Raw genomic sequence first — 27,031 nt, 5'->3', positions numbered from 1 at the left:
TGACCTTTGGTCTTGAAAATTAGTTCAAGATTAATTATACAGCTATATAGACACAGACACTTTATCGCTGAAGTTAAACCCAATTTGGACACGGTGGAATTTTATCCTCCGGACAAGAATTTTACACAGAGGTTTTTTGGACAATGACCTTGAGGAAAGAAAAATATTTTAAGGTCACTGAATATCATTTACCCATGGTACTGTTGAAGTACTGGTTTAAGTTTAGCCTTACAGGGCTAAGGAAGAAAAAAATTATTTTACACAAAATTTATTCGATCTTGACTTTTGAAAAGGGAGAACTTATTCAATGCTTTAATACATCCGCTTTCCGCTGCAACTCTATTGTTAAAAGCTTACCGTCAATAAGATTCCTACATCCCCCTCCCCACATCCCTCCATTCTAAGCCGTTTGTTTCATCTAGCTAGGTCATACATGTATGTCATTCGTGCTCCATGTATTTAATGGCATCCCATTCTTAATTTATTCCTTGTGGGTTCCTATGGCAGTGAATTGCATGATAATGATGCTGCAATATGGCTTCCATGGTGAACTGTACTTGCATGCCCTGTCCGCCTCCATCGTCTGTTCCTTATTTCATCATGATCAATCGTGTTTGACACTCCTTTGTTCTTAACCACACCTTTTTGTTGATCCAAAGGGTATAAATTCTGTTTGTTGCTTTCACGACTGTCTTTTTCTTACCTATAAAGTAGCCGAATCTTTACACTGCTTTGGCCTAAATATTCACTGGTCATATGATAATCAGTTAGTTATGTTTGGTGGTTTTTTATAATTATATTGGAAACGAGTTTTGGTATTCAACTGCGGGTCTTTAGTGAGAAATATTACAATACAACGCGAATTTCCTCCATCCTTGAGCAAAGAAAATCTGCGAAAAAACGTCACAAACATTGATATGAAATGATTATATGTACATGTATATAAGTATGTTTATGTTGCGTTTGTACATAACATCATATGTATTTTTGTATAAAAGAGATTTAAATTTGTTTAAATCGAGGAGCATGGACGTATCCACACTGGATGTTTCGATCCAGCACTTTCTTGAGGACTCTTATACAATGAGGACCATGTGCGCCTCAATGAAAAAATGACAATAACAAACTGTGAACCATCTCATAAAACGAAAAACAAATTCAAAGCAGAGCAACACGGACCTCCAAATAGATAGAGGTAGGATCATATTAAATCGATGTATATGTAGACAAGGTGGTTGCTATACATGTAACTGTTGATAGGTCACGAGGAAAAAAAGCAATTCTTAGAACACAATAGTATAAATCACACTCTCTTTCTTCATCGACTAAAATCACCAAAACTTTACTAGTTTTACTTCTTCGACGTGGTAACTTTTTCAGACAGTTGGTAGTTTAATTTCAACAGGAAGACTTGATATCCTCGCATGATTTTAATTAATTTCTCATTCTTCGAAAGAACCAATTTAGAATGTTTCGAGGCAACTTTTTTGCGATTAATGAATTTAATATTCAGTGTGTTGATCTAAAATTAGACGCATCGAAATGAGACCACCATGATCACCTGTCACAGATGGATTTTTTCTACAAATGGAAGTGTTTCGTTTGGAAAACAATTTAATCGTTGAGTATTTTAGTTTCGTAGTACTTAAATAAATATTTTAATTTGATGCACAGTTTAATCTGTAATAAAAAAAAATTGAATTTTTTAAAGAAACAGTGAGACATCCTGAAACATATAAAAATGTGAATTTTTTTTCCATATTTAATGGTTTCCCTCAAATTTCATTAAATTTGAGAGAGTATGTATGGTTAGCTTTGCATACACTAACTGACTGCGGGTCAACTCATAAAACTTTTCTCGTTATCCGAGGATTCAAATTCAACAAAGCTGTTGAAACAAAAATACAATAATACTGAAAATTAACTACATCTACATTCTTTCTCTAAATAAACTCATGAACTAATGAAAGAATTTTTTCAGATTCCAAGAGAAACTATTAAACTTGAGAGTTCAAATTTTTATTCCAGGATGATATTAAATTGCATACTTTGTACTTCACAGTGCCTGTGCAAGGGTCTGTCAAATTTACAGAAAGAGTGCAAAAATCATCAAAACAAACCAATATTTAACCTTTATCATTGTGTTTTCGATTTGTCATTGGAAATATGTATAAATCATGACCACAGTTGTCAATAGCATTTGAAGTGCCTAATTTACCGCCGATCACTCAATGTAAGTAATGAATATTTCATGCGCCGAAACAACAATTAGATCTATTTGATATGGTCTTATCGGTTTGTCAGAGTCAACATTTATTAATTCATAGCAATCTTTTAACAACCACTTTATGGGTGTTGTTATGCATGCAGTTTTAAAATGTTTTCTTTCAATACACGAATTCAGCAAGGAAAACGGTTAAGAGTAATTAGTGGCATGTTATAAATCTTGCATGATTGCGGGGGCCAAACACACCACAGACACGAGAAAGAATGAAATCGTTTGAATGAAACCACAAGACGGTGTTATAATTAAATGTACGGTTTAAAGCGGCAGGGTTGTTAACATGTATTGCCTACACACACAGAATGTACAAAATGTGGACCAATGTCAGTCTATCTACGCAGCTCCGCAGGAGACTAATTATCCGCATGGGGCCGTTTATTTAAAAACATAACTACTTTCTTTAATACATTGTAAAATTTGTAATTTATGTAAACAACACATTCATTTTAGACTGTTTAAATTCTCCTTTAGACGAAAAGCTCTGTAAATATTCTAATTTAAAATTAAAAATATTTGATTTGTTGTTTTTTACCTATAGATTGTTTATGGTAAAAAAAAAACCCCATTATTTTTAAAATATAAGGCAGACCAGACCATTACGCCTCCTTATCATTTAACAGAAGACGGAATATTTCAGGTGACAACCTGATCTAACCAAACAAGTGCAATTTCATTGCATATGAATAAAAGACTGAATCGCCGAAGCTCAATTTAAATAAACCTACATAAATAAGAAATATGTAAAATCCCATTCCAAAGTATGCTTTTACTTAAAATTTTAAATATTTATGATAGAATGTTGATATTGCTATATAAAGCCTTGCGTTGCTTTGTTGGTTTTATTCATATCTATACATGTACTTTTCAATTTTATTTTATTTTTTTATTGCGTGAATAAGCATGGAATCGCACGACGAAGTTTAAGCAACATTGAACACAATAGACTGCACGGACAGACGACATACCTTTTGGTAGTTGTTCCGTCTGTGTAACTTTCTGATCGTAAAAATAGCATCATATGGTCCTTTTACTTATTTTACGTTAATTTCATTAGAGAAGTAATTGCATTGTAGATAATCAGTGATATGCATTTGATGGTGCTCATGCGCAGCATATGATGATGGCAGAAAACTTTACCGAAAAAAAAATTAGGCAGGCAATGTGTTTTTCTTGCAATGGCCGCTATCTTTTTATTCTCCGTATGAACTACCAAAGAAAGCATTTTATTTCAGTTCGCTGATTTGTTGCGGGGAATCACTTACATAAACCATTTGCATAAAAATCTCAACAAACAAGATTTATGACTTTGCACACCGTGTAAATATTTGGGGTGATATATTGCCATACAGAAATACCTATAATTAATTGTGTATTTAAAACATTGCATGTAATTAACATATCTAACATGGCTAACGTTCCAGAGAGATGCAAAATATGTGTCATACTTATGTAATCGTTTATGGTGCATGGATTGGTGTTAATCATCTATCTGTTTGTTATTTTTCTCATATTTTAAAAGTAATTTTTGGTGTGTCTTGAGTTACACTTAACTGTTAAACATTCAGAAGGTATTTCCTCGTGTACTATAACTTCATGATGTATGATTTATCTTCCACTCTTTGTGCCTAATGAAAGTGGAGCCATTATATCGCCCTGATGTCACGACTTTAACACAATCTTGATCATGTATTCCAAACTGAATGCGAAATAATTGCAAATGCCAGTCATTGAGTTCTTTGTGAAACTGCTTTTGTAACAAAATCCATCGATTGATAATATTTAAAGAGTTTCACGAACTCATGTTTAATTCATGAAATTTTTTAATCCCTTAAAATACAAGCGAAAATAGCGCGATGTTCTTTTTAACAAATAGATCTGTAATATTTTGTGTTATACATGTACGTCATTGCGAGCTTTTCGGTAGCCTGCTTTCTTTAGCTATTTCAGAACCGCGCCTCTGTTGTTCAGAAACTCTCCTACATTGTAAGTCTCCTCAGTTATACTCAGAATTGTCACATTTATATTTTTTACGTTGCATTTTTAAAAAGATATATAGGCCACACTTATATTGATCTCTTTACCGAGATCTGTTTATTACGTAATCCCAGATTTTCAGATAAACACGTGTACAGACACGTGTGTCAAGATGATCAGATGACAGATACAGTGCAACACGATACCACAGATTGGCTCTAATGGCTTTCGACACGCATCTTTTTTAAAAACAGATGGGGATTGATTTTATGATGTTTTCGATTTCGTCGAATGGCAACATATGTATCAGAGTATTTCTATATATGGAAGTGGTTGGTCTTATTATATCCGCGTTATCAATGGTTATTGGTAATTCTGGCGTAATTTCTGATACTGTAACATGAACATTGTACTAGAACTACCTCAGAAAAGTGCATCATTATATCTCCAAGTCAGACAAAACAAACACTATAGCTAGATTCCCACTGTAGGAAACTATATTATACATGTGGTTTGATATACTGGTGAAATAACTGTGTTTTTCTGCATGTTGCTATCACGGTTTGCAGGTAAACATTTCATTATTCATACTTGCCAACGAAATATTTAAAAAAAATGTAAATAAAAAGAAAAAAAACTTTGCATTCCGATCCGTATCAGATATTCTCGGCCTAATTCCAAGAATATATGTTTCACGTAAAAAGGAAAAAAAAATAAGAAAGAAAAACACAAGCCATTAATCATTTAATAGAGAATTTCACAATACTTTAAAATCGACTGGAATTTCAGAAGGAACAATATTTAATGAACCAATTAGATTCTGTCATACGAACATGTTCAGATTATTTCAGGAACACAAAAAGGTCATGTATTTATTTGTAACACATGATTTTCTATATATTCAGGTACATGAAGCGTTTGAACAAAACTTGTTGTGTTCAATCCACAACACTGAAAAATAACGTTTCTTAAAAGTGATTAAAAATTCTGAAAATTATACATGTACATCGCTGTTAAAAATCCCAACTTTGTTGGTCTTGATTAAAAACTAGGTAATATACAAATGGAATAGGAAATTCACATTTTTGAAATGTGACTCAAGGTATATTAGTTTAAATGTTAATTATATAAGAGATCTCTGACTTCTTAACATCTACACATAAGAACCCGTTTCAAACCACACGCATTTAACATCAGTAATATAACCAACAGTTTCAATGACTAAAATTGTTAAAATTAATAAAAATTTGATAACATTTGGAACAATTAATGATTATTGATAAACTATTTGAAATCCAACAAATAAAAAAATGAAACATGTCAAATTCAACACACAAAGTCTAACTGTAAAACAATTCAGTCGTTGTAAAAATACTGTTTAGTCTTTAAAAATAAAAACGAATCACCATTGCCATTTATACTTCTTGAATAAAATCCTTTAGATAACTTCTTCCTAGAATCTAGGCATGCTATTTTTACTTATAAGATGTAACGTTATATTCGCACTGTAAAGTTTGTATCATATTCAATCAATTCAAATCAACATCATCTGAAATTCGTCAAAATGCAACAACAAGGATACAGATACATGAAAGACCAAAGAAAGAACAAACAACAAAGCACCAAAATTCTGACCAATGAAAACATGATACAATGTCACGTGATCGATAAAACGTATGATTATGTCATGCATAATCTTCACTTATGTTCCCATAGCACCCAACAAATTTGATGAAATTTTAAAAAAAATTCTATGACCACGCCGTCACTTTAGAAGTTATGACGCAATTTAATGTCCTTTGGACAACACTATATGCCCTCATTGGCTCCTAATGATAGACGAAATATTGTAATTAACTTACAAATTTGTATATATCGTTTGTCATACAATAGTTTCACTACACACACTCCGAAGCGCTTATCACATCTTACGTTTCATCTTTGATGCAGAGGACTTGGAAACCAATTCGATATTGTCGTGACGATATTTGACAACATTGAGATCAGAACTGGGTTCCCAGGCAGGAAACTCGATATCAGTCGAGTCGTCGTCTGACATCAGATCAAACACACCGCGGGGTGGTTTTCCGCCCCCATCCGCCGGTCGAACTTTGTCCCTACTTAAACCACTTGTAGAAGGCTTATTGGAAGTACTTTCCTCTGAGAAAGACTTCTTCCAGACCAAATTCTTTGACGCAACTTTTTGTTCACAGTTTTTCAAAGAATATTTTTGTTCAGACAGCTTGTCTTTGAAATTATCTTTCATTGAATGTTTATAGGACTTTGTCGGTGAGTGCTTTTGTTTACTAGGGCTTTGTCTGTAGTTAGATTTATTGTCAAGTGTAGGTCCTTGTGATTCTTTCTGCGTATTTTTCAATGACATTTCTTTACCATCAGTTCCAACGGCGTTTGACAATTTCAGACAGATTTGCATGAGATCTTTAACACTTTCTTCCCTAATGGCAGGAAGTTCCGTTACCGTTAACATGGACAACTTTTGAAACAGAAGGGAATTTTCCGTGTTCTGCATTATATCGCTTTTCATTATCTCCCTGATCCTTAGATTTTCGTGATTTTTTAACACTTCGGACGGTTTTAATCTGTAAAACTCGCATACATCTCTAACCAACACCAATGATTCAACACTGCAAGGAAAAAAAGGTCAACATGACAAACATTATGAAACTTTTCGAGAGCGGTATCGTATGGGAACAGCTTATTTTAATCAAATTGATGAAACTTAAAATTAATTTCATTTGACATTATTACTTAAATTCGTTCAAATTGTCGATCATTCCTTCGTTAGAAAAAATTAAAATAGCAACACACCTATCACTGTCGCCATTTTGGATTTTGAACACTGGGAAGAGAGGATTTCCGGACTCCGCTATGTATTGTTCTTTGGATTCTATCGGTGGATCATCTGGAATATCAGCAAAGACCTCGGTCTCTGGCAAACAGCCTTGTGAAGAAATAAAAGAATGCTGATATGGAAGTACATGTAATACAATGTAGCTTTCAAAAACTATAACTAAAAGAAAAATAGGATCAATTAGGACAAGGCCTTGAATCTTTAATTAAAAATATTCTTATCTCAAAAAACGACATGCCTTAGCTATAGGCAACAGATTTATATTCCACGCAATAAAGACTTGTCATCAAATGATTTTGACCTTGTACAAATGGTTATGATTTGAAGTCGAGAATTACTTTCAGGCCGTAAGCGGCCTTGGGTGAAGCTCTGAACACTTACTGTAAAAAGTAAAAGTTCTCTGCACGTAATTAAATTTACTTTCAGTGTAACAGTAATCATTATCAATTTAAATTCTAAGTTTATTTTGGTGTTTTAATTCAAAGACATAAATAACATGTTATTTATGATACCACAGGGGTGGTCTCAAAAGTTCAGGCATGATCGTAGGCAGCTCGGGGAAAATGCAAAAAGTTGATGCAGGTAAGTATAGATATTGATGTAAACAACATTTTATTTATGTCTCTGTTTTAATTTGTTATTTCTTCCTCTAGACCAATCCCCCCCCCCCTCCAAAAATAAAAGAAGGAAAAATAACTAAAATTGATTAAAACGTGTTGATTACATGTTAGCGTTTCCTAACTAAAAGGTTGGTCAATAAACATAAAAATCCATAAGATGCAATTCATTTTTAAAAAACAAAATATCGATTCCTTCCTGTTAGCAACTATAATGATCAAGTTTCATTGCGAGTAAAATAAATAAGGAAATAAACTAACAATTTTGCTAATGAAAAATAAACGCTGTGGTTTTTTAATTACATAGGAAAAAATTAATTACTTGCAAATAATAAAATCATTAGTGACATGACAGTTTTCACAAAACAATTGTAAAAAAACGTGATTTTGAATCTAATGACTCACGATTAACGTCAATTGTACTTTAGGGGAAAATCTGGGTCAATGGAGCCATATTTGGGTCGAGGAATATGACATTTCAGCACATCATGAATTTTTGAAAATTTGTTGACGTCGTTCCATTCTTTGCAAATGTTTTTGCCTGGAGGAATCGATTTACTAGAAGATTTCTTAAGCAAATTCCTAAACTGCTACACGCATGGCTTTATATTCCGGTGGTTATTAATATATTTATCATATTCTCTCCGTTTCTGTGTTAGCAATTGTCTTAATTAGCCGAGTCTTTTAATAGTCGGTGAATTCCCTATGCTTGGAATACATAAACATTAACACAACCCCATTATCAAAACTGTACTAAACCTAATGTCAAGGGGTGCATTATCTTGCTATTTATTTGAACTCAAACTGCAGTAATAATCCCTTACAACTGCACGCAACGGCCCAATGAAAAAGTACATTCCTATCTGACAAAAAAATCTTTTGAAGTTTGTAGCGGAGAGGATCAATAGACGTGAAAGTCGTGTACAACATGCTTCAGATTCCGTCATGGAATGGGCCCTTCACAAAACTCACTTCTGTCTTTGTTCTAAATAATGAACGTGAAAGTATTTAAATATGTTTACCTGATCTATAGAGACCAAACTCCCACCTGGTCGACACTACGCCTTCGGGAAAGCCGTTTAAATCACCTAGGTAACCTACAAGTGATGATTAAGTTATTAAGGGTGTTAAACAATTGCGTTAAGCGACTACATGTATTATTTTGTAAGCTCATTATTCATACATCAATATTACATCCACATCTGCATTTCAAAAAAGCTTTGAAGTAAACATTTCTACATATGTATATAGTGCCAACACATTTCAACATGTCAATGTAAATTGTAAATCAAATGAATTACATGTATCTAAAAAAGAAATCGTCACCTTGAAAATATTTATGAAACGCCTACAAGTGATTTTACAAAATGATTGAATGCCTGTGGAACTAGCGTATGATGTTACTGATCCCCCCTTTTATTTTATTTTTTTAAAGATGTCTCGTCAGATTTCTCGTAGGTTACGATAGTAACCAATTTGTTTCGTTTACATTCTTATCTTGTTGTGTACATGTCGGTTCATAAAAACGCAATTCACGCAGATGAAAAAAAAGTCAGACATTACTTCCATTGGAGTTTGCATTAAACATTAAAGGAGCGAATTATTTAATAAACACCTTTTGCAACATTACCAGTAATAAGTGATCTCATTTTATCACTGTGTGCGATTTTTTCGGGCGACAGACCACCATATGTCGCAAGAGTTGGATCAGCTCCGTAAACAATGAGCAGACGAACCATTTCGACGTTGTCATTTTCAACAGCATCATGGATAGGTCTTAAAAAATCAACATGTTGACATTTAGTAATTAGTACTATATATGCCTCAAATATTTAAAAAAAACTTCTCAAACAAGTTTTTGTTGCTGTAAAATTGGATGTATTACTCTCAAGTGTTCGGTACCTGATGCCATCTTGCGACGCGCAGTTGACATTTGCACCACGTGACAGCAGCAAGCGCGCGATTTCCCGGTTTCCGCTGACGCAGCACTCGTGCAGGGGCGTGTAGCCTGCGTTATCCTTGGTGTTGACATCAACATCCCCTGACTGGAGGCAGTAAACGACAACATCCTGCAACAACAGTGTATCAACAATGATTGCAAACTTAAGATACATTGTATATATGGGACAGTATAGTCATGGCAAACACAATCGTTCAATCTTTAATAAAAATGTACCTTTAGGTGACATGTTATAAAGATATGGGATGCATAATTATTTTTAGATAACAGTGATTGATGAATTTTAAATCCCAGAGCTGTGAACAAAATTACATGATCTAAGTTCGTGTAAACACAGACCATAGTGTTTTCCAAACATAAACGAGTACTTTAAAAAGTGAACGTCAAACCGATTTAATATGACACCTTTAAACTTAATTGATGATTTTTCGTATTCTGGCTTTTTGGATAATTTCAGACCCAAGGCAATATGAGAATAGCATTGCATTCTGCATCAATAAATATACGTTGCTCGAATATATTGCTCCATTTAAAACTGTCATGTTTTAATGTGGCGATGATGAGTGGTTTTAAAATCCCTTCTAATATGCTCGATATTTCATCGTTAGAGGCACTTACATCTCAACAAACGAACTGGCAAAGCCCGGTTTTATCGTCTTCGGGTGACGTCAATATAAATGTCCCCTGCACAGTTCCGGATTACAAACTCGTAGGATGTCAATATGTAATGTGATCGTACTTCTGGCGGAGTGATATCTCGTTTTTCAATCATTTTGCAATTTCCCAGCAGGGTGTGAAAACATTAGTTTAGAGGATATTATGTGTTCTCTCCCCACGTTTCGGTATATTGGCGAGTCGGTATTTGACTATACTCACCAGGTGACCAAGCCGGGCTGCCCTGTGCAGCATCGTCTCCCCAGTGTCTTTGCAAACAACCAGTTTCTTGATTTCCTGTGCTGTTTGTGATGAAGTCCCACTGCTCTGGGGCAAATCGCAAGAATCAAATGGCACAAAGTCATCCTACAAATAAAACACCTCATTAAACATTTGTCCGCATATACTAAGAGAGTAAGATTATTCATAAAATTCACTCAAAACAACATCTTACATTATTGGCAAAAACATCGTCCTCAACATCACCATGAAAAGTCAAAGGTATGAAATTCTTCTTTGCAATTATTTGCTTTTTCCGGAACTTTGTCCTTCGCCTGCGACATTTTCCGATTCTCTTCGTACTTGATCTCCTCCGGAATCTGCGCTTCTGTCGAGGACGTATCGGCAAAGTCACATCAACGTTTTCTTCCGGTTGCGCGGATGTGCCATTTTTTTCGTTAACCTCCACTGTCTGACTCGTTTCATCTTTTATATTTGTATTTTCAGACTTGGTCTCTAGAACGTTTTTACTGATGCAGTCTGTCAATGGCACGGAAGCAATTTTCAGTGATATGGAACCATCCGAGCTCCCTTTAGTTTCTTTACTTCTTTCGGTGGCTTTTTGCAAAGCGTCTTTGGCATTTTTTCGCTGCCTTGACTTCTTGTACACACGACGTTTGACGACTTTGATATCCTCCTCCTCCTCCGTTTTATCATCAGAGTCCGATAAAATTTCATTTTTATCTGCAAAAGTACATTGTATCAAGTTCTTAGCTTGATTTTTCTCGTAGCAAACTCGATAATTAACAACTAATGGCATTCAAAATGAAGACTTTAAATAAAAGTACACACAAAAATATTATATAATTGTTTACTTCTTTCTCAATACAATATTACAGTTTGATACACGAATTATGGGAGCACGGTCGGAGATAAGCATGGCATAACCTTTTCGATTACTTTGCACTCTGTTAAAGAATTGATGAAACCTTTGTGCTCATGAGCGACTATTTAAATTTATTGAAAATCCATATTTTAGAACGACCGGAATAGAAACGATTCTAAAGACATCAAATACTGAGTTTAAATGTCCGTGTATTCTTTTATAAAAATAACTGTTTAGAACAAACAATGAAATCATTAAGTAATGGGGTTCTTTATCTATAAGCTATTCTACGAATGAAATCGATTTAGGTTTAAAATATATCATATCGTTTCATATTTTCATGAATACTTTAATTTGTCTTTTGTCGGATGCGTCATTTCACAGTTGGCGTTAATTTGAAATAATAACGCGATATCGATTTCAAATAATTTTTAATATCGCCAGGATTCCAGGAACATCGTGTGATCTATCGTGACATATCAAATAACATTTTAATCATTATCGTGACTACTCAACGTGTCTTCTATCTTTCAACATATGTACCCCCCCCCCCCCATTTTATAGTAAAAAAGAAGTATAAAGAAGCTTGCAGAAAGCAATCAAACTTTCATTTAAACATATAGCAAAATGTTCATGCTAGAAAACAAATTAACAGATAGGAACATATGTATCGGATGTATGTGACTTGAGTAACATAACATTCCATATAAATAGCGCTGGGCGAGTTTTTATAGTACTGATTACGAAAAAAAATCAATTGAACGGACTTTTTGATGTATGAAATATGATCATTCTTTATTTAAGATACATGCAGTTCCAATGTGTGGGAGAAAAACCTCTCAAAATTGACCTCAAAGAGAATAAATAAATCGCATGATATGAAAAAGAATCAACCAAACCACAAGAAAGCTTAGCTAAGGACAGCTGATGTACAGTTGTAATCAAAATGAATAAAATTCCAGACTTACAAGTTCTAGTTCGGGTTCGATTGACGAGAACTTCCGGTTTAAAATCGATAAATCCTCGCGCTTTATCCCGACTGTGTCGTCTGCTTTTGATATATAGAGATTGATTTTCTGGGAAAAGAGGAAGAAATTTACAATCAACATATTTTTTAAGCAACTGAAGACAAAGAAAATACAATAACTCTCTCTCTCTCTCTCTCTCTCTCTCATATCTGCGGAACACAAAATTAATGTTTATAATTAACCTTCATGTACACAAATAAACATAACAGAGTAGAAGACATAAAATTTCCCTAAAGCAAAAACAAATCTTTCAAAGAAGTATTATTGCAGACCTTGAAATAAATAATTGTGATTAGAGCGCCCAACGAGAACTTATTTTTTTATGTGTCAACCGTCATTAAGCTAGCTAAAGATTTCTCGGTCTTTGGCCTTCATCTTGAAGCATTTTAAGGTTGTTGAATATACAAATGAGGACAAAAGTATTAGTGATATTTGAAAACTATAACTGGATAAAATCAGTGGTAAAAAAATATAATGTCTACTCGTTTAAAATTATGGTAATTCCAAAGCTAACAATTTTTTCTATCTATATAACATTTCCAAAACTAATATATTTTTTTTTCTATAGAGTTTAATCATACAATCACACTCTTCTTTATATTATTATGATAATAACTACCATTTTGCTTCGTTGCATCTAGGCTACATGTAGTGAACATTAACTTATGTCTACTCGTACAGAGAGCATAGATGTTACATTGAACTCCTCGTCATAACCTTAGCTGCTAGAGTCGTTTGCCATCAGACACCATCACAATAACGGTACAACACAACAAACTGACAGACGAATCTCAATGGGCGCCCAGAGTTCACCACAAACGCCCACTACTATTACAAGGATAAACAACTCTTAGGCCGCAATACCAACAGGCACTGAACTCTTTCGCATCATTCTTTTTTCTTCATTTTTGAAATAAATGTTCATCGTTCGCGCGCGAAAGTTCAATTATATCACTTTACTTACCCTGAATTCTTTTGTGTCTATGACGATGCTGATGACGTTCACGCGCGCGGCGACGAATGTCGTCTGCCTAAAAGTAAGAAAACTTACATGAGAATAGTTTGAACATCCATTTATATGATAATTAGTAATACTGCGCGACAGGCGGCTGACATAAACTTTTTATGGTACTAATTATTATAGTATAGACCTCTGATATAGATTTTATATGAGGCAGTCAATTGTTAAATCTGCATGTCACCTTTTAAAATTATTTGGATACCAACAAAACCTTAGCCAAGAGAGCAGTACCGCAGACATTGTTATTGGTCTATACTCACTAGAGGAAATAATCTGACTATAAAGACAAATAGTTTAAGCGTCAGGTGCCTGTGTACTGCGGATAATGTAGATGTAATTGTTTATTAATCACTAATCAGTTAAATACCTTCTTTTGTGTCTTTGACGGAGGGCCGATTCTATTGAGTATAGGAATCCTATCAGCGGCCGTAACCTAGAATATCAGGGAAGAATTGTTTATAACCCGTACATTAAGACTAGCAAACGTTTGTAAAAAGTTTTTTTTAAATTTACCAAAGAAATGTATATCCTTAGAAAATATTCAACATAGATCCCAGCAAAAAAAAATAACAGTTAGTTAATAAAACGTCAGCTAACAACCCCCCCCCCCTTCTAAATGAAAAGAAAACGTAGTAAATAATGAGGGCAGGTATTGATCAGAAGGGGTTGAACTTTGAGTATAAGGTCAAAGAACCGGCTACCTGAAGATTGCAGACCATTATTATGATTTAGAAGGGGTTGTTAACCAATAAATTGAAAATGACTCAGCATTTTTTTTGCACACAATCTTAATAATATTTGACCTTTGTCTGTGGGGAGTGTTGAGGCTATGTTTGCTGCCTGATCTTATTAAAGTTTGTATTTGAATATAAAATTGTCCAAACCAATTACAAAAACGCATACAGGTACATGTCTCTACTTGGATGTGAAATTGCATGATTCGTTGCTTCTTCCATCTGAAAATTTATGTTTTTTTTCTTCATGTTTTAAGTGACATGTTTGGGAACTTATTAATCATTAAAAATATAAGTTATCATTAAAGATAAATTTTAATTTTAAAAATGACATATTTACCACATCGTGTTTAATTCGTCTGCTTGAACTTGACTCCTGAATCAAAGATTTATGGCGTCTCTCTACTTTTAGAGGTTTGTAATTCCGATCACAACTAGCAGTAGATTTGATTAGGCAGTCGGAGTCCGACAATCGTCTGCTTTTTACTAGTGGTTCCTCGTCCTCATATTTAATTTTGCCGAGTAAAGATTTGTTCTCTGCTGATAAAATGAGTGGGGTGTCGTTGCTCTCATTCAGATAAGTTTTGATTGACGAAGTAATGTGTTTGTCGAATGTTTCGTCGAGTTTTCGTTTCTGGCCGATACTTTGATCAGATGAGCAAGGAGCAGTTTCCTTTTGTCCTTCTAAAGAATTTTCGTGAATCATAGGAGCAACGTTTGCGATTGGAATTTTTTTGTAATGTAGGAAAGGTCGTTTCGCAAAGACGCTGTTGTCCTGGATTGAAACTTCGTTTTGGATTTCATCTTCCTCCTCGTCTTCCACCACAGGCTGTGGCTTTCTAGGAAGGGAAGACAGGAGTCGTGGTCTTTTGTCCTGATAGTAGGAAATGGAGGGACCCGTCCGTAAAATGGCGTCCTGTTTATCGGAACCATCAATATGAAGAGTCGGGGGTTCCGTCCCTTGATGAGACAAAGAGGGCTGGAGTTTTTGCTGGGGACTTAAAGTCGGCATTTTGGGGGACTCTGGACCAACAGGGGATGTAGTTTGAGATCTTTTGAGATCAGGATTGGAAAAGATAACTGTTTTGGGTTTCTCCATATTGCTGACTATTTTACGAAGATCTTCGTCTCTATTGACGGCGTTCATAATCAACTGCTTTTTGGAGAACGGTCTTGGCTTACTCTCTGGCTTTTCTTCTGGTTTACATCTGGTCGAGGCGTTCGGTATGGAGATGGAAAGGGGTGACGACAGACGCTCGACGACCGCTTCTGGTTGAGACACAGGTGATGAAGTCTTTGTAACTTCACGCGGTACTTTGACTCCATCGTCAAACTTTCTTGCACTGGGTAAAGGGGATTCTCCTTGTTTGATGAGTCCTCTGAAAAGTTGTGTTACTAACCTATTGTCATTCAAAGAGTCGTCCTGTTCTTTCTTTTTACGTTTTTCTTGTTCTGCCAAAGTTTGTTTCTGAATTTGCAATTGTTTTGAATACACGTCCAAAACTGATGTTTTCTGACTAGAAATTAAAACATCGTGTCCATCGCAAGATTTATAACATTCGCTGCTATGTTTATTAATATTTTCTGGAGATGAAAACTGTTGTTTAGTGTCTCGAAGAGTGGACGGGTCTTGTACTCCATTTATACAATATGCACCACTTGTTCCCTTCATAATTGACCTTTCTGATTGTTGGGACATCGTAGTGGAATGAGTTTCTTTAGGTAACGGCGTCCCAGAGACTCGAGTATGTTTGACTGGACGAGGACGACTAGACGCCATTAATTCTCCTTTGTGTGGAGTAGAGGAATGTACAATATGTGGAGATGGACTATGGTATTGCGGTCTCTGTTCCAAGTGAGCAGGCACATCACTACCGAACGGATGTTTGTACACTCCGCTTGCTGACACGGGGCTCATGTGTTCTTGTTTCATGTTAAACGCTGGCATCATGCCTCTCTGTTTTACAATGCTAGCTTTAGGATTTTCCACACTTAAATGCGGTTGGGCCGATTCAGCAATCAAGTGTTGCTGTGCTGTATCAGAGTATCCTCCTTTCCACATGTGTTGAGTATAGTTAACATCGTTGCTTGTCGACAGCTTCTGTGAATAAGCCTGCGCAGGCTTTTCTAAGTAAGCACTGGGGTTGGACATTGTGCTTGTTTTAGATATGATTTTGGGCTGTGTTGGTGGCATCGTTTCTTGCATTCTGACTGCTCTTTCTGTCAGAAGACGTTCCTGCTCCATCTGATGTTTCTTTGCAGCGTTTTGTTTCTGAATAGTTTGTAGCATGGCGTAGTATTGTTCATCAGAACTCGGATTTGTTTTGATTCTGTTTGAGTAACGAATGTGTGACGTTCTTCTATAGTGGTCGTGAGGTAATGATTTACTTTGGAGAACCTGCTGATTTTGCCAAGGTGATCCCAAGCTGTGTTTCATCATAGACGAATCAGGTTGACCAGAGTTTCCGTGCAACATGTCTTGTATTTCTTGGTACCCCGTTGGCAGTTGTTTGTTCTTGTAAGGGATGTCACTATATCCTTGAGGATGATGTCTTTCCTCCATGGCCTGTCTCTTCCTCTCCTCTAAAATACGCCTCTGTCTTTCCTCCATGACCTGACGCTGTCTCTCTTCCATCGCTTGTCTTTGTTCAAGAATCTGTCTGTGACCAAGAACCTGTCTGTGCTCCAAAATTTGTCTTTGTTCAAGAGCTTGTCTTTGTTCCATCGCGTGCCTCTGTTCAAGCATTTGTTGATTACATTCCAAGAGTTTTTTCTGTTCCATGTATTGTCTATGGTACGGCACATGTCTTTCCATTTGTCTTTGTTCAACATAACCGTTTGGTGTTGGTATAACTGGTGGTGTCTGCTGGAATTTCAGTTGCATTTGATTTTGTGTCGTATTTGTAGTAGGCATCTTTCCCAACGAGAACATCTGATGGAGATACATTTCTCTCGACGATTCTGTTAATTCTATCGGGCGTTTGTTTGATTTTACGGATAAATCTAGCGGAATTTCTCCTTCTCGCGGTTTAAGTGAATCACTAACAGGGCCCGAGAGATCCAGTGGGGTAGAGGGAGGGTTTCTTTCTTTGGTGCGTTCTCGGCTGACTGAACTCGCCGTCTGCTCAATTTTGTTACCAGACGCATCTATAATGCTGTCGTCCTGTACTGGCCAATACATTTTGACTGTTACGCTTTCCAATGTATTCCCTCAAGGGTGTCTGAAAATCAAAAGATGTGGTGTTAAAGACGGTAGTTCATTCGGTTGGTTATTAAAGATACTGACGCAAAACACCATAATATAGCAATTGTGATCGATATATACACTGTACAAGCCCGCGATATCGTGTATACCGACTGTTACATTCGGCTAGACCATTAAAAACAGCGTACTAAAATAAAACCCCTTTGCCCAGATTTAGAGTGCACATGGATATACGTAAATGGTAAAATAAAATGCCAAACCGTTTAATACTTATTCACATTCGTCAAGAAACTCTGATAAATCGATTACAGTCCTAAAATAGAATTACATTTCACTAATCTAGCAGACGATCTCGGTATACTGTCATCGGCTTTGGTGGGGTCTACCATCCGCATATTGTATGAACCAAACCAGATAGTCCAATTATATCTCGTATTAAAAACCACAAACACACTGTATATATGTAGGTCTATATACTCGAAACGTGACATAATTGTGTTAAAGCTACCTTGGTGTGAGTATTAACAAGCTTAATATAAGGATCTATCCGGTATTATATCCGATATATGAGAAACAATCAAACGGTACGCAATGATAATGAAGCAAAGGCGATCTAAAATTGTCAATTTTAGAACAAGGACAGGACAACGATGATTAAATCTGAATAAAAACCAGAAAACGGCGTGCCTGAAGATTGAAGCCCCTCATTCATAATGCACGATTCCGTAACAACTTCCGCAATGCGATACTGGAATAGCTACGTGTATAAGGTCGTCTCTCGGGTATGTCGCTGTACAGTTCTCTATGATCGCAATAGCTTTGTCAAGACAACACGTCACAATAATTAAATGTACACAGAAATAGCTGTAAATAGGTATTAGTTGACATACATTTTTCTACGGCGGAATTTCATGGCTAGCGGTTAAATTAGCGCTGAAGGCTTTTGAACAATCGTGAAGAATCTCATGATCTACGATGCACAAGGTTTACAAAATCTAATGAAGTCGTATGAACAAAAAAAACGAGCAAGTCATCAGCCGAATTCAGAAGGGGTTTTTAATTTCCATGCAAATGGCAATTAAAAATTGCGAATTAGTTTTTAAGAAACTCCCACTCACTTTTGTACAAGGTCAATGTCTGAAAAACAGTCCTTATGCACCCATATTTTACTAGGTATCACGAAAAAAAGATCAATCCGTTAATAACAACCTACCTGTGCACGCTCTAGATCATTTGTATTGGAATTTACGTCCGTACTTTCAGAAAAACCCACTGAAGAACAAAGTCTAGTAAGGGGTCTTTGAACGATATTGATTGTGTTAAGCTTTAGTTTTCCGCTCGTGTGGCAGTGCAGAAGAGGTATAGAAATTAAAACTCTCGTGTCGCGGCTACGGAATCGTTATATATATACATGTACCAACTGCATAATGATTCGAACTTGGCTTAACGAAAATACCGCGTCACTGATATCTACTTTAACTTATGGTTGTATGGGACATCTGTTCATATTAAATTTGATTAAAGTACATTATCATTTAAATATTTTCTCCGGTTTAGAATTTTCAAGTTTTACAATATTTCACCAAACAATACATTTTTTCAATTCTTTTGAAAAGGTTAAAATTTTAAAATGCTCAGCGGGATTCGAACTCATGACTTACAGATTCGTAGAGAACCATCTAACCCACTGCGCCACGCTGTTAGATGACAATTTTTGGAAAGAGACATTTATAGAATTATACTTGATTTTACTGTTTATTTTGATTAACAGTACGTCACAACATAAAAGTGTCTCTTACCACCTTATGCTACTTTTGTTTACTGCGTCGTCATTTTAAGAAAATTTGTAAAATTTTGTGTCAAGTGACACACGAAAAGATCGAATAAACGTAAATAAAAAAGGAATTAGTATATATTCTCAAACGATATCCAATCATTTGATAGGTTTATACCTATTGGGTTGGGTTTAACTAAAAAAGCGCACATTTGACTAAATAAAATTACAAAAACCTCATATACGCACACGAGCTTAAGGTTATGAAACAAATAAACCACATTAATTAACTTATATTGACTTAGTAACAACTCATTCCAAAAAGAACCAACCATTTCCGCACTGTCATATAATATGTTCGTGACTGTAAAAGTGCACGTTGCACAAATCTCGGCCAGGCGGCAGAGGACAGCTCTGCAATGCTTTCCAATTAGATTGCATGTGATTCCTGATTTTGGTTCGCGACAATTTGACAGTATACTGATGAAGCTGTAAATAAGATTACATAAAGGAGATAATAGAATGGTGCTTTTATGAAACAACAAAAGCCCATCGCACTTAAAAACCGCACTTTAAAAACAAAACAAAACCCTATCGTCTGCTTACTTAAGGAAAATTTGTCGGATCAATTTCCAACGATCCGAAAAAGTACACAAATGTGTCATGTTTTAAAACGTTACTGCTGTAAAAACACAACAGGAATCAATTTTCGAGATTATTTTCGTATATGCAAAAACCACTCTTTTACGTATCTTCACGCCTTATTTTTAAATTAGGCGATGCGCCACAATCACGATCTGTATTACAATGCATAATAACGTTCCCAGAACTCACAGGTTGAAAATCATATCAGCTTACAAAGAGGGCTTTCGAATATTCGAAAACAACAAAAAATAATCTACTGCAGAAAAACCTAACGTAACTATGCAACCTACCTTTTTCTCCATTGTAAAAAAATTAATTAGTCGACACAAATTTTAAAATAGCAGCGCAACAGAGATGAAGGCAGAAATGGCTTATGGAGTTAGATGTCTCGAGTTTATATAAAGGACTACAGATGACGTGATTCATTAACGCCTTTTGAAAAACAGTCCCCCTGAAAATTACATTTCCCCTGTTTATCATACAGAAGACTTAATTAATTACTTAAACGTGTCTCTGCGTTTCTATCGATTTCTTAACATCCATTTATATACATATATTGGATAAGATATACATGTATTATGAAAAATAACAGTAAAACAAAATATCAATGTCTCCAAAAAAAGGGGGAGGGGTATATTTTAAAAAAGAGCATGTATATGACACTATACGTCTCTCTCTCTCTCTCTCTCTCTCTCTCTCTCTCTCTCTCTCTCTCTCTCTCTCTCTCTCTCTCTCTCTCTCTGGAGGTTATCGTCTAAAGGTTGGTGGAGGGGGGTTATCGTCTTAGTACATGTATTTTGATTTTTGAATGTCTCACTTGATTCTAGCTGACATTCATAGAGTAATGAAGTTGTAAATGCCGATGCACCTGTCTAGGTCTTAGATATATATTAAGTAATTTAAAAACCAAAAAAACTACTCTACACTTTTCTTGATGATTTTTTGGAATTACAAAAATAATACAAAAAGAACTAAATTATACAGCTTAAATGGTTTTTTTGTTTCCTGTGGCCATATCTACATGAAGTCATCTCTCTTCAAAAATAAACATGAATTGGTTAGTTGGCGTAATGAAGATTTTGCAAAATCTTTATAGTGTACTATAATTTTTTTTAATGAAACTACATGCCTAGATCTAATATATCACACCAACGGCGGTGAGCTAATCCTTTTTTAAAAACTGTTGTACATTTAACTACATGTACGACTTTTATACACAATTCAACTAAGTTTTAAGCAGGTTTTTTTCGTAATGAGTTGTGAGTAACAGTTAAATAGCCAACCTCATAGAACAGATATACATGTAATATTATACGTATTTCAACCGAACAAGCACTGAACTTTGTGCAGTATACTGCTTCGCCTTGTAATACGACTTTTTTTATTTTATTTAACCTGCTGGCGTCCTATATGAAAATAAATCTTTTTCAGATATATTCAGACATAATGCACAAAAATGAAATATGATTATTAATATACATAGCCATTTACAGTAGATCCTATAAAGCGTAAATGTATTGATAAATGATCCACTCCTTCAGGCTGGTTTGTGGTGCAGACAGGACAAACACCTGTGATTTTGATTGGTTCCAACCAGTATGATCGGTGGGTAAATGACACGTGTGCGTTCAATTAGTTGCATTTCGTCTTATTGATCAGGTTTTTTTTTTTTCATATTCCGGAAGTACGTATCTTCTATCATTCTTACAGAGTATAAAAAACCCACTATACATCGATACATGTAAAAAGTTTGCGATTATTCGTCGATGATCAATTTTGAATGTTATTTTCAACCAATATTAAAATAATTCATAAAATAATAATCAGATTTTGACAATTTATAAAATAATGCGGTTTGGGGGAGGGGGTAGGAGTTCGGGGGGGGGGGGGGGTTCCGGGGGGGATGATTGTATACCATATGAAATCTTCCTGCGCTATAATCAATATGTTGGTCAAGATTACAATCGTATGTGCACTTTATGTCTGACATGGAATATGGGAGTGTCGCGTGATAAATCAAAATCTTGTTTCATGAACATTTAGATAAAGCGCCTTTTTCTCCTTTCTACATCTAAAAATAAACATTATTATTGAATAACAATTGCTTGTTTCCACCATTTTTGATCAGAATTTATTAAGGATTGTGATACAGTGTACACTATGCTCATTACTTTAATTCATCAAGACCATGGCGATAACTGCTAGATCGTATTTTTCTAACACAACTTTTCACTTCCTGTGAATGTTTTGGGAAATTGGTCGATAGGGGAATAGTTTAAACAACATGTACATGAATTTTAAAACTTTTATGCAACATATGTCATACACTGTATGCCTAGGCTAGCGATCAAAAGCGACAAAAAACGTTTCAGTAAACATATGCATGTATGTATATGCCTGTATTTTTCCGAAAAATCCCTAAATCATACCATATAATGTCCTATAATTGATGGAACTATCATCATGTAAAGACACTGTGTCGATGTCCGGGGGGGGGGGGGGGGGGGGGGCGGGGAGGTTCTGATTGGAAACCATGTAAATGAATGTCATCTATTCTGACCAAATATTCATGTCATACAGATCGATTGGCAACAGGCATTCACAGTAGAAATATTTGAATTACGTGTCTTAAATCTTAAATCGGGTCATAGTGACCGTCATACCATTTGAAGCATTAAATGTTAGTAAAATACTTGACCGTATTTCAGTCAGTACTCAAGTCTACTGACTAAGTAGTCATTGGTAAATGTACAGGCATTAACGAAGCTCATAATCCATTGACCGACATGTACTTAAAACCATGCAGTCCATACAGTGTCACTAAGAGTAGAGATTTCCAGAGACAGAAAAAGAAATCCTTCAGTTCAAAATTAGGATATAAAAATATCCATCCCTTCGATTATCGATTATTTTGAGAATATAGGTATTAGAGAGAGAGAGAGAGAGAGAGAGAGAGAGAGAGAGATTTTGCAGTATACGAAAAGAATGCATAAAATATTTAGCTGTACATTTGATGGTAAATATTGCTGTCTGCTTTTAAGGAAATAAACAGATACACCATTGCTCCGTTTAGGTTAATAACTGATAAGTCACTAGATGTAGATTTTGAATAAACACCAATGGTTTACGTACATGTACCCGGTAAAATGTAACAAACATTGCTGCCAGCTGTCGAGTTTCTCGGTGAACAAAAGCGTACGTGCAACAATAATCTTACCGTCTACACGTGTATATATAAATGTTTTTATATCAATAATAGGTTGATAGTGTATTACACAGAAAAATCTGAGATCCACTTGATAATTTTATCACGAATTTCATTTTTTGATTTCATGTGTTTCTGTTGGCAGCCAATGTCCTTTATAGATTATATATTAAAACATTTTTTTTTCCTTCTTAGCGTATATATGTACTTAGTACATACATGTGTGATGCGCGACTTTCATCTATATCTATTTTATATTGAATTTCTAATAAATAATACCACCATAACCATTTTAGTTCCGTAACATAATATATCTACATGTATAATTAATAATTAAATAATAGCTATATTTGATGTATCTATATGATTTCATAATGTCTGCTGTGAAACTACATAATATTCATAACAGGGTTCCATAAGCTAACATCTACATCTAGTATGGTTACATAATAGCAATCCATCTTCCCGTTCGCAACGTCGACATCTTATCCGGGTTCATGACCCGAACTTTTGCCTCGCTCGCTTAACAGACAAATCAACCCCCACCAATCTAATATGTACATGTATAAAAATACACATCATTTAGTCTATTATTTATATCAAATAGCTTTTATCAATTTTCGTGATATTTTTTATTCCTCATTTTATGCATTTCCTGATCATGAATATTGTTACCCCCCCCCCCCCCCCCCCCATTAAAATTACGTTGTAACTAATTTCCTGTCGAGTGCCGTAGTGAGATTTGTCATGTGTATACACTGCACATTGTTAGGGTTTTTTCCTTCAATAAGTGAAGAGAGAAAGATGAAGACTTGTACAGTCACTTACAATACATTTGTGAGTGTGTATACTGTTTTTCGTGTACGTGTGTATGCATGTGTATTATTCCTCAGATTCTTTCCCAACTAATTTGTTAAATAGTTAAAAGATGGTTACCTGTTCCGTAGCATGTCGTTATCAAGAATTGTTTTGGCTATATACAGTTGGACAGACCTGATCGTCTGCTCCGGGACAGGTGCCCGTGTCACTGCGGTCATCGACAGACCAGCCAGCACCGCGCGTGTATTGTCCTCATTCACTAACGTCCCATCTCGCGGGATTAACATGTAAATATCTCAGGCTAAATCCATACTAAGCTCCTTCCATGAAGGTGAAATTTGACTCCACGTACCCAAATAGGATTTAACTGATAGCTTTTGGTAGTTAACTTGTTTTGACGACTGGTGGTGAAAAAGAGACGATTCTAACGCGACGATATGAATACAGATCCAAACGTAGTGTATAAAAGGCTGGCCATGTTTGCTGGTTAGATTACATCATTTACATAAATACTGTGGTTTCAAATAATTTCTGTTTCGTGTAATACAATCACTGACTTATTTCATTCCAGATACTGATAGCCCATTTAGTGTAAAGTTTCCTCAAATACGCGTGATTTTTTAATACCTTGAATTACTTCCTTCCTCGTTTGAGTAAAATGTATTTATCACATATATTGGCTAACACAGTTTTCTAAAATGATTAAATAACAATGTGTACACGTAAATTACTTATTTTCGGCATACATGTTCTACTTACGAAAACACGGTAAATAAAAACAAATCTCTATAGGCCTTTTGTACGATATTAACAATTAGTTGATCTTGACACGCTCCCCTAAAAAACCGTTATATATACGAATAAAATATTAATATGATTTTGTATACTTTGTCAATGGAAAAACACATTATCTTATAGAGCAGTAATGATTACCCGTCCAAAGTATCAAAGCATGTATACACTGCTCCCTCTAATACACAACAGGATATCAAAAGTCGATACCCCAGACACACATTTGTAAACACATTCTTCACACCGATAATACATACCTAGAACAATTCTTTGATATCTTCCGAAGTAATTAATTCCATCATTCGATATATGATCAAGTCTTAATTGTTTCTATCGGCCACCATTGTTCACACGTGAGCTTGAACGATTTCTACGTTGGGAATTCACCACAGTCCTGACCCCATTTTTTGCGATCGTGTGGTGTTTATGTATATTCTGAAAAACGTGGCCGAAATACAAAGGTTGGTAGCGAATATATCTAGTAAGCATCCATGATCTAAAACAGACAGCATTTTATCTATACACCTTACTTCTCACAGTCTGCACGTCAGTTAAAAAATCCATGAGTTGGGAAGGAAAAACTACGAATATGCAAACAAATCGGGGAATTGTGCTGACGTCACGCATTCAACTAAGGCGAAGGTCGTTGGCTTGCCTATAAATTACATACTTCATATTCGCATCGTAGCGGGATTTAAATCGTGTATATTTCTAGACGTTGATCGTAAAGATTATTTTAGTTCACAACACAGATATGGGACCGATTTTAACGGAAGTTTGCTTTTATGATAGGGGATGGGGGGAGGTTTGCATGTATGTGCACGTGTCACTTGATGTAGTTTAAAGTTTAAAGACTCATGTATTTCAGTTATTTGCGTCTTTGATTTCACTGTCACGATCCTTTTTTATCGCTCATAGTCAATTCATTTGTGTACATTCGCCTATTTTAGACCAGTATTGTGTACATTATACACACGACAACGCTAAATACACGTATCTAATTTAGCGGTTAAAATTAAATATTGACTGCATGATGCCATTTTGTATTTATTTTTTTCTATCATATATGGTGAATTGGTTCCAGAAAATGATTGTACCTAACATGATGTTGAAGATGAACTCAAAACCTGCATGTTCTCTTATTTTATTTTTTTAAATATACATGTATCAGAATACTACCTGATTTGATTCAAACTACCTCGTACATGTATTGATTAATGAAGTCACTGCGACGTACTTAAAGAAGAAAAGAGAAAAAAAAACCAACGGAAAAATATCGAAGAATTCGGCCCAGACATCGAGAATGCTTTTCGTTTTGCAAAGTTATTCTGAACTTATTCAGATGTTATATATTTTAAAGTAACTATTGTTGGGAGTGTGTATCCTAAATTTTTTTTCTGTTTTATGACCCTAGTTAATTAAGGCCAACTTACAGAGTGATGTGGGATTTGGAGAAATTATTATGATGGAAAAATATTTATTATGTATACTTTTAAACACTTCGGAAAAAGTGATTGTAAATGGTTTTACTGCCCACACATAAACCAGCAGCAAAATTACATGTAATCAGTCGGGAGTTTGATAAGAAATATTTAATGAGAGAGAGAGAGAGAGAGAGAGAGAGAGAGAGAGAGAGAGAGAGAGATATTAATTTGTTGACCATCCAATCTCCTTAATGTGAATAATCAATCAAACCAATTGTATAACTGAACAATGCTGGGTTGGTTTTTTTTCTTCTGAAAATTGACATGTACTCGACTCTCAGCTATTGTATAAGACAAGTAATTGATTTCCGACATTTATATTTTATTCTAAAGCTGGTTTTTAAAGAAAAGAAAAATCTATTATTTGAAATTTTAATTCTGAAACAATTATTTTTTTCCCCGATGAATTTAGATTTTAATTACAGTGTACATTGAAAATATAACAAAACGGATTTTTGCTGTTGTTTTATATTGATGTTGCTTAACCTAAACATATTTTTTTCTGCAATGCTAGCTACATTCATAGACCGAAAGTAACAAAGAAAGATTTTTTGTTTATGTTATATTTATTTTTCAATATTATTTAATAACGTATTCACAAAGTGACTAAAAGTACGTAAAATTATCATTGTCGAAACAACCAATTTTCCGTATGAGGTAACAACAGCTCCTTAAAAGTCCGAGGGCAGTCCGTGCAAATCCGTGCAGTTCGTGCTCTCAGTGCTCTAAATTCGATCGATCAAGAAATAGCCCACGCAAAAGTCAACAACATAAATACAAACAAATTTAAAGACATCGAAGAAAACTATGCATGCGCGGAAGGGGGGGGGGCGGCCAAGAAAAATAAATTTCTTAAAT

General features: G+C 35.1%; 1 protein-coding gene across 3 annotated transcripts; it reads right to left on the bottom strand.

The window, feature by feature from the left end:
- Window positions 1–4,989: 4,989 nt before the first annotated feature.
- LOC105324990 (uncharacterized) lies at window positions 4,990–25,337 on the bottom strand. Of its 3 annotated transcripts, none has more exons than XM_011424300.4 (12): window positions 24,947–25,336; window positions 14,590–17,470; window positions 13,883–13,948; window positions 13,459–13,525; window positions 12,435–12,542; window positions 10,816–11,324; window positions 10,584–10,727; window positions 9,650–9,816; window positions 9,378–9,523; window positions 8,770–8,844; window positions 7,088–7,220; window positions 4,990–6,903 (listed from the first exon to the last, which is right to left on the bottom strand). In XM_011424300.4, the coding sequence occupies exons 2-12, from the start codon at window positions 17,428–17,430 to the stop codon at window positions 6,180–6,182; spliced, it is 4,980 nt and encodes a 1,659-aa protein (XP_011422602.3). In that variant the 5' UTR covers window positions 17,431–17,470; window positions 24,947–25,336; the 3' UTR covers window positions 4,990–6,179. The 3 variants fall into 3 exon arrangements, with proteins under 3 accessions (XP_011422602.3, XP_011422603.3, XP_011422606.3); XM_011424301.4 differs by lacking the exon at window positions 24,947–25,336 and adding an exon at window positions 24,015–24,474; XM_011424304.4 differs by lacking the exon at window positions 13,883–13,948 and having other exon boundaries at window positions 24,947–25,337.
- Window positions 25,338–27,031: the final 1,694 nt, after the last annotated feature.

The sequence above is a fragment of the Magallana gigas genome, chromosome 8 (genome assembly GCF_963853765.1).
Source record: "Magallana gigas chromosome 8, xbMagGiga1.1, whole genome shotgun sequence".
NCBI lineage: Eukaryota > Metazoa > Mollusca > Bivalvia > Ostreida > Ostreidae > Magallana > Magallana gigas.
The sequence above is the reverse complement of the archived record's forward strand: the minus strand, read 5'-3'. Positions and strand labels throughout refer to the sequence as shown.